This window comes from Dasypus novemcinctus, chromosome 16 (genome assembly GCF_030445035.2).
Source record: "Dasypus novemcinctus isolate mDasNov1 chromosome 16, mDasNov1.1.hap2, whole genome shotgun sequence".
NCBI lineage: Eukaryota > Metazoa > Chordata > Mammalia > Cingulata > Dasypodidae > Dasypus > Dasypus novemcinctus.
In genome coordinates, this window is record NC_080688.1 from 75,790,710 (window position 1) to 75,805,007 (window position 14,298).

At 36.8% G+C, this 14,298-nt stretch overlaps 1 protein-coding gene across 3 annotated transcripts in view; it reads right to left on the reverse strand.

Annotated features, from left to right (window-relative positions):
- Positions 1 to 1,091: 1,091 nt before the first annotated feature.
- LMAN1 (lectin, mannose binding 1) overlaps positions 1,092 to 14,298 on the reverse strand; it is a 36,073-nt gene continuing 22,866 nt past the window's right edge. Inside the window, exons 12-14 of one of the 3 annotated variants that reach the window (XM_004447186.5) lie at positions 10,200 to 10,321; positions 9,857 to 9,919; positions 1,092 to 1,230 (exon numbers count right to left, since the gene is read on the reverse strand). In XM_004447186.5, coding sequence (XP_004447243.1) covers positions 9,883 to 9,919; positions 10,200 to 10,321 — 159 coding nt within the window. In that variant the 3' untranslated portion in view covers positions 1,092 to 1,230; positions 9,857 to 9,882. Of the gene's footprint in view, positions 1,231 to 6,649; positions 9,920 to 10,199; positions 10,322 to 14,298 lie in introns of those variants that run through there. The other 2 variants (XM_004447185.5, XM_071208578.1) reach the window with 2 other exon arrangements.

The window sequence follows — 14,298 nt, forward strand, 5'->3', positions numbered from 1 at the left end:
GAAGGAAAGAGATACAGGCTATTGGTAATTTATACTTATCACATTTTATCAGTAGGCATGAACCCACTCAGAAAATAGATAACTATCTCTCAAACTATAAATAATTACACAACCTGGATTTTCCCCTAAGATGCTTGTTTCATATATTTTAAGAAATGCTTTCCCCTTTATTAACTGATTTTAGAATGCTGCTAAAATGGCCTCAACTGGGTAAAATATATACTTTACTCAGGGCTATGTTTGATTGAGAAAGTAGATTAATACTTAACTCTGTTTTTATTTTTTTATGGGTTGCTTAGAAGATTTAATAAATTCAAGCCATTATCTTTAAATTCCCAGTTTATAATAAATGCTATTCATCTCCATTGGAGAGTTACCAATCAACATGGTCTCACAGTGCTTTTCAGAAGATAAAGTAAAAGCCCTGTGTTTGTCTATTGTTTTGTTTTGTTCCTAGTTCTGCACGCAGAAATTCCTTTAGAAAATATTGGACAGACATTTTGTGACATTAAAAAACACTATTAGTTCCCACAGAAAAAAGACAATCTGCTGAAGATCTAGCCTATATGATAGTTTTGTCAGACAGTGAAATCCCTAAAGTTACTATAACTATTGCTGATTTGGATTTCAGTTCATATTAGCTAAATTATGGTTCTGAAACAGATGATTAATACTATCCCTTAGAGAAGAAAATAACCAAAAACCAACAAGTAAAATTTAAAATCCTTTAATAAAAGTTATTTAAATTTATTATAAAATCTATTATAAAATTTCATTTTGTTAGGAATTAGGAAGTATTAATGGTGAGGATGTCAATTCTAAACCACAAGGCTGAAGTTTGTAAAGCATCCCCTCCCTGTCCAGTCCTTTACTGTGTGTGTGTGTTGGTGGTGATGTAAAGTACTTAAAGAGGGGAAGCAGATGTGGTTCAAGCAACTGAACTCCTGTCTACCATATGGGAGGTCCAGGGTTCAGTTCCCACAGCCTCCTGGTGAAGGCATGCTGGCCTGCAAGGTGAGCTAGCCTGAGTGGAGAGCTGGCCCACACAGGAGTGCTGGCCTGTGCAGGAGTGCTGGCCCGAGCAGAGTGCTGGCACAGCATGATGATGCAACAAAGAGACACAGAGGTGAGACAATAAAAGATGCAGCAGACGAGGGAGCTGAGGTGGCACAAGAGATTGAGTACCTCTCTCTCACTCTGGAAGGTCCCAGGTTCGGTTCCTGGTGCTGCCTAAAGAGAAGACAAGCAGACAGAAGAATGCACAGTGAATGGACACAGAGAACAGACAAATCTTTAAAAAAAATTGAAGTATTAAAAAAAAAAGTATGAAAGAGGTCCTTGGGTGGAAGCTACACCCATGTGACAACTGAATATTCCCTGAAATTGCTTTGTTTTTTAAAAGCCAATCTGTCATCATCTTCTTATCAGGTAATTCCATTGAGAATGGAGTCATGTCTTAAAGAATTTCTTTTTCAATTTACTCTGATGGCCTTTCCACTTAAACACTATTTGCTGCTGTTTGTAGAATCTTGTTGAAATGTTTATAGAGTCTTTCATTCCTTTAGAGAAGTAAAAACCCCAGGATTAGTGAAATGGGACCACTTGCCCTCCAACGGCTTCCCACAAGACTTGGATAAAATCTCAACTCCTCGCTTGGTCTGCAACACCTTTATGCTTGGTCTCGTGCCTGCCGCGACCTCAGCTACCACAGTCCTCTTGCTCATTCTCCTCTCATCACATCGCTATCCTTATTGTCCCTTAACTAAAGCTTGACCCCACCTTTGCCCTTGTGCAAACCCTTGCTCCTCTCCCTTATCTTGACAAGGCTCTCTCCTACTCAAGGCAGGCTTCTGTTCCAATTCACCTTCCTGCAGGGACTTCCCTGACCATCCTAACCCAAACACCCTCCCTCCACCATCGCTCTCTATCCCTCTACCCTACTCCATTTTTCTTCATAGCACTTAACTCTACCTGCAATTATATTTTCATTGATTTAGTTGTTTGCCTTCTGTCTAGTCACTAGAAGGTAAGCTCCAGGACAGTGTAGTCCAATTCAGTTTTGCTCACCTCAGTGGCACATAGTAAGTGGTTGATAAGACTATTGAAGAAGAAAAAAAGAATGATTGCCACTTTAATAAGACTAGTGCCTTATTTTTTTTTTTTTTTTAAAGTAGTCACCTTTAATGGAGGTAATCAAGAGATTACCTGGGACGGCAGGGACACCTGTGATTTATCTTCAGGCAGGAGTATAATCTTAGTGCTTTACAAATTAAAGCCACAGTGGTTGCAGCCTTTGCTAGTTCTCAGGGACAAGATTAGTTGCTATAGTTTATGTGTGTGCGTGTGTTTAAATCATGTTTCATCCCAGTTAAATGGACCTCTTTGTAAACACTAATTGGTTGTGACCATACACAGCTTGAAAATTTTGATGGCATCTAACCCAAAGAATTTACTAGAGAAGCAATAATCTCATTAGTGGAATTGAATTTTAAAGAGATATCACATTCAAACAGCATAAATCCATTTAGGTCCTTCACCTGGGATTTTTCTTTTCACAATAGATTCTTAACTTTGCTCCAGTAATTAAGGTTGACTTAATGGTATCATTTCCTTTTTTGACCTTCCCCAAGGAAATCATGGCTCTAGGTTGTCCTGTCTCAGTTGCTATTTCCTCGTAGTGCTCAACAGCATTTTGGGGGCAGCAAAACAGGTCACAAGTGTTAAGTGTGCAGATAACTTCATGATGAGATTTAATGTGATGGCTTTTCACTGCTATTCTAACCGGGAAAAGCAGTAATGCACAACAAGGAAAAAAATCTCAGGAAATAGAAGGATCATAATAGAAGTTACAAATCAAATTAAATATACAGTTCTCAATTTATCTCCTGGGGAAATTTTAATGGTTCTTGTCTTAATAATGTCTTGTACAAAGTAGATATATTTGCTGACCTGTTTTGAAATGCCAGGGCAAATAGCATGGCTCCTTTAATATCTGTAGGATTTGTTAATATTTCCTTGTGCACAAACCCAAGGTTATTACCAGCTATGTAGAGATTCTAAGGTGCATCTAAAGTTAGGAACGCTTCTGCCATTTTCCGGTAATACTCAGCAATGTTGTACCGGAAGTTATTTCAAAATCCCTGAAATAATTCTGTCAATACTTTTGTGATTGGTCTGTTTCAGTCCACAGGCATCACTTCTTGGTGAGGTAATGCCTATTCCACGCTCTACCACAAAACTTGGATGAAGGGAGAGTGGTGAGTTGGTTTTAAAATCAGCAGTCCTTAAGTCTTGTAAGAAGACATGACCCAGTTTTAAATCTCCACAACAGTTCTAACACAGAAGGGGAAGATGGGTTGGCAACCAAGGTTAGTTTCGTAGCATTGCTTATATAATGGGTTGACCAGTTTGAGTCAAGCTATGGCCATGCTTGGAGTTCAGGTATATTTGGTAAATTGTAGCAAATTGTGGGGTGGCTTGCAATTAGTTGAACTGCAGGAAGTACTAAGGAGTCTCTTAGGAGAGAACTCAAAATGAAGCAGACACAATAAGCTTGTCTCAGTTATAGAACCTTAGGGACATTCTGAATAGTGTCTGTCCCTCGGGTTCACTCTGGTCAAGGCCCATGGGCTCATCGTGACACTCCTGTAATGAAGTATTAACAAGTGTCCTCTGGTACTGGGTTCACACACACTATTTTAGTTCTTTCTTAACAGAAAATAACATGTAAGTGGGAGAGTCAGTCCCCTCCAACTGGCCACAAACCATCCCACATACGGACTCCTGGTAGCCTCCATTGCTTCTGTGGGCAGCAGGAGCAGTGGAGGTGCCTGACCCAGATGACAGAGGTGGCTCCAGTGCCTGGTAAGAGAAATTGTGACCAGTGCACCCGTGGAGGTGTCTGGTGCTATGCACAGTGGAACACAATGTAAGTGGTGTTACTGCTTGGCTGACGTGGCAGAAATGGCCCTATCCTAAAGAACTAGTGGCAACATTCAACAAGGGGGACAAGGTTCCTGGGGGGAGAAGGCCCAATGGAAATAAAAGGAATAGAGAAAAGAAAGCATAAATGCCATATGGTAGCTGACCAGGAAGCTGTCTGGATTAATTAGTGTCTGAGAAACTTGATGGAACTCCCGATCCTTTGGGCTGTTCCCCCTTTAACATTGCACCAACAGGTAGAGGAAAAGCCAAAAAGCCTGGGTTGCAAATGTTCCAGTCGAGTTCTCCTTTCTGATTTCCAGACCCACGTACTAGTAATAGCTAAGATTACTGACCACATGGCATCCTGTTCTGAGGTGCCATTCTTGGTGCTGTTTATCTCATCATCACATTTTTCAGATTGAAAATTGAAGTGCATACTACCTCCTGGACCTTTTTTACTGGGATAGGTATGTCAAAATCTATGTCCCAAATGGAACTCAACCTCTCCCCTCACCGCCATCTCCCATCCTTTTTATGTTCCCTATTTTAGGGTATGATACCATCAATTCCCCAAGCCAGAAAAAAAGACTATTTTACAACACTTTTCTTCTCACTCACTCCTCACATCAAATCATTATTGAGTGCTCTTAGTTCTGCCTCTAGTATTTTCATAAATGTTCTACTTTTCTATCCCACTGTCTCTGCTTCCTTCAGACCAACATTTTTCACCTGGAGCACTGCAGCTGGTCTCTGCCTCAAGTCTCCTTCCTCTAATCAATTTTCCGTGAAGTATTCAGAAGGATCTTTCTAAATGCAAATGTTTCTCCTCTACTTAAAATTTCCATGGCCTACCACTGCCTTCTGGATGAAGTCCAAGCTCCTTAAAATAACATACAAAACCCTGGGATCTGGTCTCTTTATAGCCCATTCAACCATCATTTCATTTTATTCTCCAGCATAAAAATTGCTTATAGATCCTCAAATAAACGACACTGTTTCTCAACCCCATGCATTTGCTTGTTATCTGTCTGGTTCAGATGAGTTCTCTTCCTGCCTTCCATGGCTCATTAATGCCCGTACATAATTGAGGATATGGTGCAGGTATCATCTGTGGTAAATTCCCCCTACCTCTTGGTTCAGAGTCAGGATTCTTCAAATATGAGTACCTGTGCATCAATCCTGGAAAATTCTCAGAAGTCACTATATCTTTGAACAGTTCATCATGATTTTCCTATTCTTTCTGGAACTCCTGTTAAATGTATGTGTACCTTATCATTGAGTCCCAATTATTTCCCACCTTTTAAATGTCAGCTATATTCTGGATAATCTCAGATCCAGCTTCCAATTCAATAATTCCTTTCAGCTGTGTCCAATCTGACTTACAAGTTTAATTCCTGACTTCCCTATTCCCTAAATTAAGTTTTGTTCTAAGTGGTTCATTTTCTTTTTAACTTTATTTCAACTTTAAAAAACAACAGACAAAAGGCAGCTTTCCAAATTATAGAAGCACTACTTTAAAAAGTCCTGTCCAGGCACATCAATCTTACTTAATCCTAAAAACAAACTGAACTTGGTGGTCCTTTTAAACCCCAATTGTTCTGTTTTTCAGTATTCCATTCCTTTCATATGATTTCTAATCCTTTTTATCTTTCCCACCTTTTTAATGTCATTTTAAAGTGTACATTTGATAGCCTTTTTCAGAGTTCTCTCGTTGCAGATTCTTGGACATGTTATGTTTTCTATTTAGAGTCTATTGTCACTCTTGAACATTTATTGGTTTGGTTTGTAATTTTTAGAGCTTATTTCAGGTAGGACTGGCTTTTTTGTGCGTCTAACACACCTCGGTTATGGAATTATTGCTACAGAATGGCTGACACAAATAGAAACTGCTCAAGAAGACACAGAAAAGGACACAGAATAGGACAGAACTTGGTCATTTCGGTCCTGCCATGTGACAGAAAGAAGGCTCAAACAGCTAAAGCCCTGGGAAGAGAGATGAGCCCTATGCCAACCTGTAGCTGAACCCCTACAGAGATTGGCAACCATCTTGCTTCAAATGTGGCAACTGACTTTGGTGACAAAGGAACCTTGAGTTGTACTCTTAGGGTCTTGTAACTGTAACCTTTTACCCCAAATAAATACCCTATGTAAAAGCCAACAGATCTCTGGTACTTTGCAAATGCACCTCTTTGACTATTACACCCACCTCTGTATTTAAATCTTTTATTTTTATTTTACCCAGCATTTCTGTGTTTGTACAGAAGAGGGGTCCATGAGCTTAGTCTACCATTTTCTGAAATCTTTCAACAAAGACTCTTCAAATCCTGTGAGAAAGGTATTTCCAGAAAACTGAAGGTTACCTTTAGAAGTAGCAAAATCAAGATTCAAACTCAGATATCTGACTCCCAAACTCTACACGTTCCTTTACTCTAATTCTCAGAATTGGACTTAGTTGGTCAAATGGTGCTTGCCAAAAAGATTTAAACATTTTTTTAAACTACCAATGAAAATGACTAAGTTTCAGCTTAGCCAGCTACACTTTTACCTGCCTTTGGTTATGAATGGTGAAAAATACCAAATATGTTGTTTCAATTAATTTGTACATTTCATTATTAACAAGAAGAAACATTAATCCATTGTTGTTTATACATTATATTTTTATGTTTTTATGTTATGACTTGTCAATAGGTATTTCTTATCCAAGATTAATAAAAGAAAAAGTGAATTTACTAAAATAATTCTTTATTTGAATAGGTCAGTGTCATTTCTTGAATTCCAGCTAGCATCAAATAACAGGGAAAAAAAAGTTTGACAAAATGTTATCCATCTGAAATTTACAGCTGATAGAAAAACCTTTTAAACTTTACAATAGTATCAGTAAAAGAAATATATTAAACAGGCAACATACAGATGTAACAGTTGCAAGTGCTGATTTTACATTAAATCTTATAAATTAAAAAATCTCCAGTATAGTCATTTGTTCATCATCTCCCTGCAATAAGCACAAGAACAGGGAAAGATAATCACATTAATATTCACAACCGATATTTGTGTTCTTTATAAAGACTATCTTTGCTCTGCAGTGAGTCAAGCAATCCCTTTTCAAGTAATTTGTTTCCCCCAAGTTATCAAAAGTACAACTGTCTGAGATAAAAGGTCACAACAATCACAATCAGGAAAGCAAAAAGCTTTAGTAGGCAGGATTTAGATAGGCGCTATCATGGCTAAACCACAATCTAAAGACAATTCTGTAAGTTTAAAAGCCATCACCAAACTACCAAGAGCCACAGGCAACAATCTGGTGTTAGTCTGCAGTTGCTAATGAACCAAAAGTTTTAGTAAAAAGGATATTAGGTAAATTTTAAGTATAAAAGAATCAGTACACAATTGATAATGAAATTATTATGCCCTCAGCTCAGCTTAACCAAAACAAAACCCAAAACACCCATACAACCTTTTTTCACTCATTTCAGTGGTTCTAAAACTCTAGTGTGCTCAGAATCACCTGAGGTGCCTGTTGAAAACTGATATTCTGAAGCTCCACCACTGAATTCTGATGCAGGCAGTTTAGAAAGGGCCCTAGAATCTGTATTCTTAACAAGCCACCACACTTTGAGAAACACGATAACCCTTTAATACATAAAATACTGTTTATTATTTGTGGCTTTATAGTAAAGTTTCAAGCTGAATAAAACACTTAAACAATTAGAACACGAAGTACATTTGGTAAGGGTATTAACCATTACATAATTGCATTTTCTTGTTAAAAGTGGTGTAAGCACAACTTACAGTAATATTTTAAAATCAACTGTTTTAATCCAAGGCACCTGTAAAATACTTGCTGGTGTGAGAGAACAAATTTAACTATTAATATTATACAAAACAGTACAGAAATGAAAGAATCCTGGCAGTGATTGACTTCCACAGAGCAAACATTTCTCTTCAGAAATAAGCTATCCAAAGTCAATGATTTTGAGGAAAATCAATGAAACTTAAATGAGATAATGAATGCCTTGGGTGGAACTGACTGCTTTACTAATGGTTTTCAAGCAAGTTAATTTACTAAGTTCAAATGAAAAAGTATTCATGCTCATGCTCTTTCCTAACAGCCATCTCTGCTTGTATTAGGAATGATCAGAACCAAGTCCCCTCAATTTTAGCCTGACAAATGTAAGATGCAGAGTTCCAGTATTCCTTTAGTTTCAAGCACATGTGACTATGAATTGTATAATACTGAACTTGGCCGGCTTTTATCTCAAGAGGATTTCCCAAGTATCACAGTCTATAACTTAAACATTCATCTGAAGGTATTAAATTTTTTTTTCATGAAATTAGCGTATTCTCTGATGTCTCAAAAAAATTGAATTTCAAAATGTTAAACCACAAAGGAAAAACTCTACAAAAGCATTTCCTACACTGAAGTGAATGAAGCAGGTGAATCATTATTAGAATACTCTCTTTTAGTGTTCTGGAATAAATGCTAACATGAAAAGCATACACAGTACTAATTAGGTATTGCTTTAATGCAAAGTTCCTCATAAAGTCTTTGTATAGATTATTAGGCCGCAAGCCCAATCTGAAAATGACACTTGAGAGCAAATGTATTAAAGCTTGAAATAATTAGTAGTATTTTCTAAAACAGTATTATTTTGGATTTGATAACAAATGAAAGTCAACCATTTTAGTTAAAGTGGTAAAGAATATTTGGAAACTAGCAAAAGTAAGTTTACATCAGCCATAAAAACAAAATTAAACCTGCATTTAAAATGTCGTTTACAGACTGTTTTTATAATACCTAGAATAATGTACAAAGACTGTAAAACCCCTTCCTGTCAGACATTTCAGGGTTAAGCTTACTAATACGGGCTCCAAAATATACTTAGTTCTCATTCTTACATTAAAAGAAAGGAATTAGAAGTACTATCGCTACTTCTCAAATTTTGCCTTCAAAAATCTTAAAACTGCTTCTACTAGGATCTCCTTGATTTAAAGAGTATGTACATAGTCACAATGCCAGGAAAAATGGAGTAATGTAAACTAGAACGTAGCAGTGGCTTTTGTGAATTTAAAACATCCTCAGAACATGCAATCTGAGCTGAATTTATATGCTGTACAAAATGGGAGGCATAAATTCCTTAAATTATAAATATAAATGCTAAAGTTTCTTTCACGATACTGAACTGTCATCACTGGAATGATGACATTAAAAAATGTGGGCAATTATGAAACGACTATATTACCAGGAAAAATACCCAAAAACCATTATCAGAAGAATCTTTGCATCTAAATGGTTTTTAGGCAAAGAGCAGCTCTTAATTTCCCCCCAGATTTTCCTTTCAAAGTAAAACATACCATCAATAATTAGAGGGAAAAATATTTCAGGAAATACTCAGAAGCCTATCATCCAGATCTTAAAGCTCTCAGACAAAATATTCTTTGATTCAAAGGGAGTTATATTAAGATTAAAAGGACTGCAGGACTAGGTTTTAGATTTTACGAAATTCTGACCTCAAAAAAAGACTTTGGTTACAAAATAAACATGATGGGGAGCTCTTAATTGGATCTCAATATTTGGGGGGTGAGGGAATAGGGTACAGGGTAAGTATGTTTATGTTAAATAAACAAATCTCCAATATCGTAGACTTAGGGGTAACATTCATATCGAGGGGTTTCCCCCATCTTCTATTATTTACCCTCTTACTTATTAATATTCTGTTCAGTGGCTACACTCTACTGACCAGAAATTCATGGAAATTTAAATAGATTAATGTACTATTCACAATTTTACATGTATTTGTCTTTGTTTTAAGGTTTTTTCTTACTACAAATCAATGTTTAAACACTTATTTTATACAAAATTTAATAATTTAGACTATGAAGCAATTTAAATACTTAAATTCCCTCAGAAAGACAACATTTTGTACATACATACATGATGTACACATAGGAAAATGGTGGTCAAAAGAATTTTTTGGCAGCTGCTTCTTGCTGAGTCCTAAGGTAAAAAAAAAAAAGGAAGAAAAAACTGAAAAAGGTTCTATATACTTTGGAAAGAAATAGGACTGCTTAAAATTAAAATACACAATGCTTTTTAAAATGACACAATACATTAGGCACAAATTCTACACTCTCAAGTGAAATGAAACAGACTAGAAATAATATTTCATTTGTATAACTAAATTTTATAGATTTTAAAAGTTTTGTAATGGGCATAAATAACTTGGTTGAATATTTCAAGTTAAACAGATACAGAAAAATTTTATCAAAACACTTACCTATACATGATATAACCAATGAATAACATCGTCTGTACTACTACAAATATAATGAAATGAGTTGTAGATAAACACGATGGAAACGGTGGTACTTCCGGGCACTTCGGTTTTTCATGTGATGGCTGTAAGACAAAGAACTTTCTATTACATTTAGTCAAATTAATGTTTTGGGAAAAGAAGCAAATGTGAAATCTTTATAAAACTCACGGTATACTATATAAATTCAAGTATTTCCATTCATTCGTTCTAGAAAGTATCTTTCATTCCCTTAAACTTTTACTGCTAAACTTCTTTAAAGAGTACTTTATACTGGAAGGCTTCTACCTTTTCTACCTTATGAGATCACTGATGACCTGGCTCCTGTTTTCATTACCGAGATGATGATTTTAGTGTTCTTGAAGCTCACAGTGGCAACAGTCATCACAGACCATGATTTCCCTGGAACACTCCCAGTTGACACTTGCTGTCTTGGCATAACTCCTTTCACTCCCAATGGTGTTCTGGTATAGTCAATTAATTACATGGCCACCCTGCTAATGAACTACTTTAGAAATCTAATGACTTTTTCTCAGTCATCATCATCTTTAATCATGTAGCATTCTATATTACTCAGTGTTTTGAAAAACTTTTCTTTTCCTAATTGAACAATGCTTTTTTTTTTGAGCTTAAAATTTTTTGTCTCTATTCATTTTTTTAATATTACATTAAAAAAATGAGGTCCCCATATACCCCCCACTCCCCTCACCCCACTACTCCCCCCATAGGAACATTCTCCTCCATCATCATGAGACATTCACTGCATTTGGTGAATACATCTCTGAGCATCACTGCACCTCATGGTCAATGGTCCACGTCATAGCCCACACTCTCCCACGTTCCATCCAGTGGGCCATGGGAGGACCTACAGTGTCTGGTAATTGTCCCTGCAGTACCACCCAGGACAACTCCAAGTCCCGAAAACACCTCCACATCTCATCTCTTCCTCCCATTTCCCACACCCAGCAGCCACCACGGCCACTTTCTCTACACCGATGCCACATTTTCTTCGATTACTAATCACAACAGTTCATGAACAGAATATCAGTAATGCTTTGATTTTTAAGGAGGTAATTAAATACTAGGAACAAAGATTTCATCAAGGTATCCAGACAGCATGGTTGTTTTTTTTTAATGGTACTGGGGCCGGGGAATGAGCCCGGGACCTCCTATGTGGGAAACTGGCACTTAATCACTGAGCCACAGCGGCTCTCCTGAACCCTGAGTTCGTTTTTTCATTTGTTTGCTTGTTTTTTAGGAGGCACTGTGGACTGAACCCAGGACCTCCCATGTGGGAAGCAGGTACCCAACCACTTGAGCCACACCCACTCCCCCAGCATGAGAACCTAAGATTAGTTGTTCTCAATATATTTATTACAGTGGGGCAAAGTTCTTTGATTCATACACATTTTATCTGCAGCATCAACTTGGTCACTGCACTGAAGACCAGAGTTGGGAAGAAACAACCTCATAAAGAACTAAAGCAGGGTTTCTTAACCTTTTTTGTTCCATGGACCCATTTGCCAGCAAGGTGAAAACCATGGAGCCCTTACTAAGTCCACACAATACTGTGTATTATTTAATAAATATATCATACCCATATCAACATGTCCCCGCAAGAATTTTTTTTGAATTTCAATTCAAGCTCATGGACCCTTGTTAAGAACCTCTGAACTAAAGGAAAAGAAATAATGTTTTAGATAATGGTCTATAAGAAAGTTACTAAGCCATATTTTGGAGGGGAAAAAAAGTCTATTCATGGCATATACATGTATAGGTATTTAAAGGCAGTGTCCAAAATACAAAGGAGAAAAGATTATAGGTTGAAGACCTAAGTTCTTTCCCTTTACCACTTACTAGCTAAAGACTTTGGGAAAGTCAATCTAATTTAACATATTAACTTTTTTTCCTAAAGGAAAATGGATATTAAAAAAAAAAAAAGCTTCTAAAAAGATAAAACTTTATATAAAGCATAAGAGATTGGGACTTGTGTGTCTGGTTGGACAGACTAGGTAATTTGAACCAACAATCTTTCAGAAGACAACTAGGAGAGCTAGAATTAAATCAAATCAAATCAAATCAAAACACTAAAAAAAAAGTCCTTGAAAGCAAAGTAAACTAATAAGACAGCAAGAAATTACTGGATAAAGATCTTGGAAAATAAAAACAGGCCAAAGAAATACACTGAAAACCAATCATGGGAGAAAATATTTGGAAATCACATCCTGAGGGGATATTTAACAATATTGGAGGACTTTTTTTTATTGTTGTGACTGTGGAGGTATTACTAGCATCTAGTGAGTAGAGGCCAAAGCTGCTGCTAAATATTCTGCAATGCACAGGACAGACCTCTACAACAAAGAATTAGCTGGTGAAAAATCTCAATAATGCAGAGATTGAGAAATCCTGTCTTAAAGACTTACCTAGACCCATCCTAACAAAGCTTAAAAAGCATGCCTCAAAAGGATCAAACCAATCCCAAACTTTAGTATAAAACTTTATTTATAAACCTTATTGCAGGTCAGAAGAAGGTCAAACACTACTTACAGGAAAACAGCAAAATCCAGTAGCCAATATAAAAATGACTATACCTAACATTCAATGAAAAATTACGAGGTATGAAAGGAAGCAAGGGGAAACGGACTTTGGCCCAGTGGTTAGGGCATCCGTCTACCATATGGGAGGTCCGCGGTTCAAACACCGGGCCTCCTTGACCCGTGTGGAGCTGGCCATGCGCAGTGCTGATGCGCGCAAGGAGTGCCGTGCCACGCAAGGGTGTCCCCCACGTGGGAAAGCCCCCACGCGCAAGGAGTGCGCCCGTGAGGAAAGCCGCCCAGCGTGAAAAGAAAGTGCAGCCTGCCCAGGAATGGCGCCACCCACACTTCCTGTGCCGCTGACGACAACAGAAGCGGACAAAGAAACAAAAGCAGACAAAGAAACAAGATGCAGCAAATAGACACCAAGAACAGACAACCAGGGGAGGGGGGGGAAATTAAATAAATAAATAAATCTTTAAAAAAAAAAAAGGAAGCAAGAAAATATGACCCATTACCAAATTAGTCAGTAAAAACAGACTCAGAAAAGACCAGATGATGGGATTATGTGACAAGGACATTTTAAAAAATACTATAAATATGCTCCAAATGCTCAACAATTTAAAGGAAAACATAAATGTTATGATGAAAGAAATGGCAGGTATTAAAAGGGACCTATGTAGAATTTCTAGAGATTTAAAAAGAAAAAAAAACAAAACAATGCAATGGAAGAAATCAGTAGCAGATTAGATACTGCAGAACAAAATACCAATAAATAAAAAGATATGGCAATAGAAATGATCCATAATTAGATGTGATCTAACCTAAGAAGGGGGGAGGAGTCAGGGAAAAAATGGTAAAAATTTTTCAAAATTTAATGCCAATTATATACACACAGATCCAAGATATTAAGTAAGCCCCGAACAGAAGAAATAGCAAAAGAGAAGGAAATCAAAGCAGTCCATAAACTGCTGAAAATCAGTATTAAGAGAAAATGTTAAAAGCAGAGAAACAGAAACATTATGTACAGAGGATATAAGAATAACAATCTTCTCATCAGAAAATATGCAAGCTATAATACAATGGAGTGACATCATACAGAATACAACTTGTCAACTTAGAACCGCACAAATATCTTTTAAAAATGAAGGCAAAATAAAGACTAACTGTACATCAGCCCAACCATGCAGTGTAAGAGAAATGTCTGTTTCCTTCCTAGATTTGGCATTAGATATTGGATTTTTGTCAAATAGGTAAGAAATGGAACCTTAGTAGAGTTTTATTTTTCACTTCTCTTATTATAAGCAACTAGAGTATTTTTTCATATAGTTAAGAGTCATTTACATTGTTCCCCTGTAAACATTCTACTCATTTCTTTACCCATATTTAATATAGGTGTTCCACACCACACTTTAAATGTTGGTTATTTCAGGGAGTTTGTGTTGGAAGGGGAAGGGGTAAATGTTACAAGTATTTGTGTAATGGTTTTCAAAGCCAGTACATAAATTGAGGCAAAACATGTTTAAATA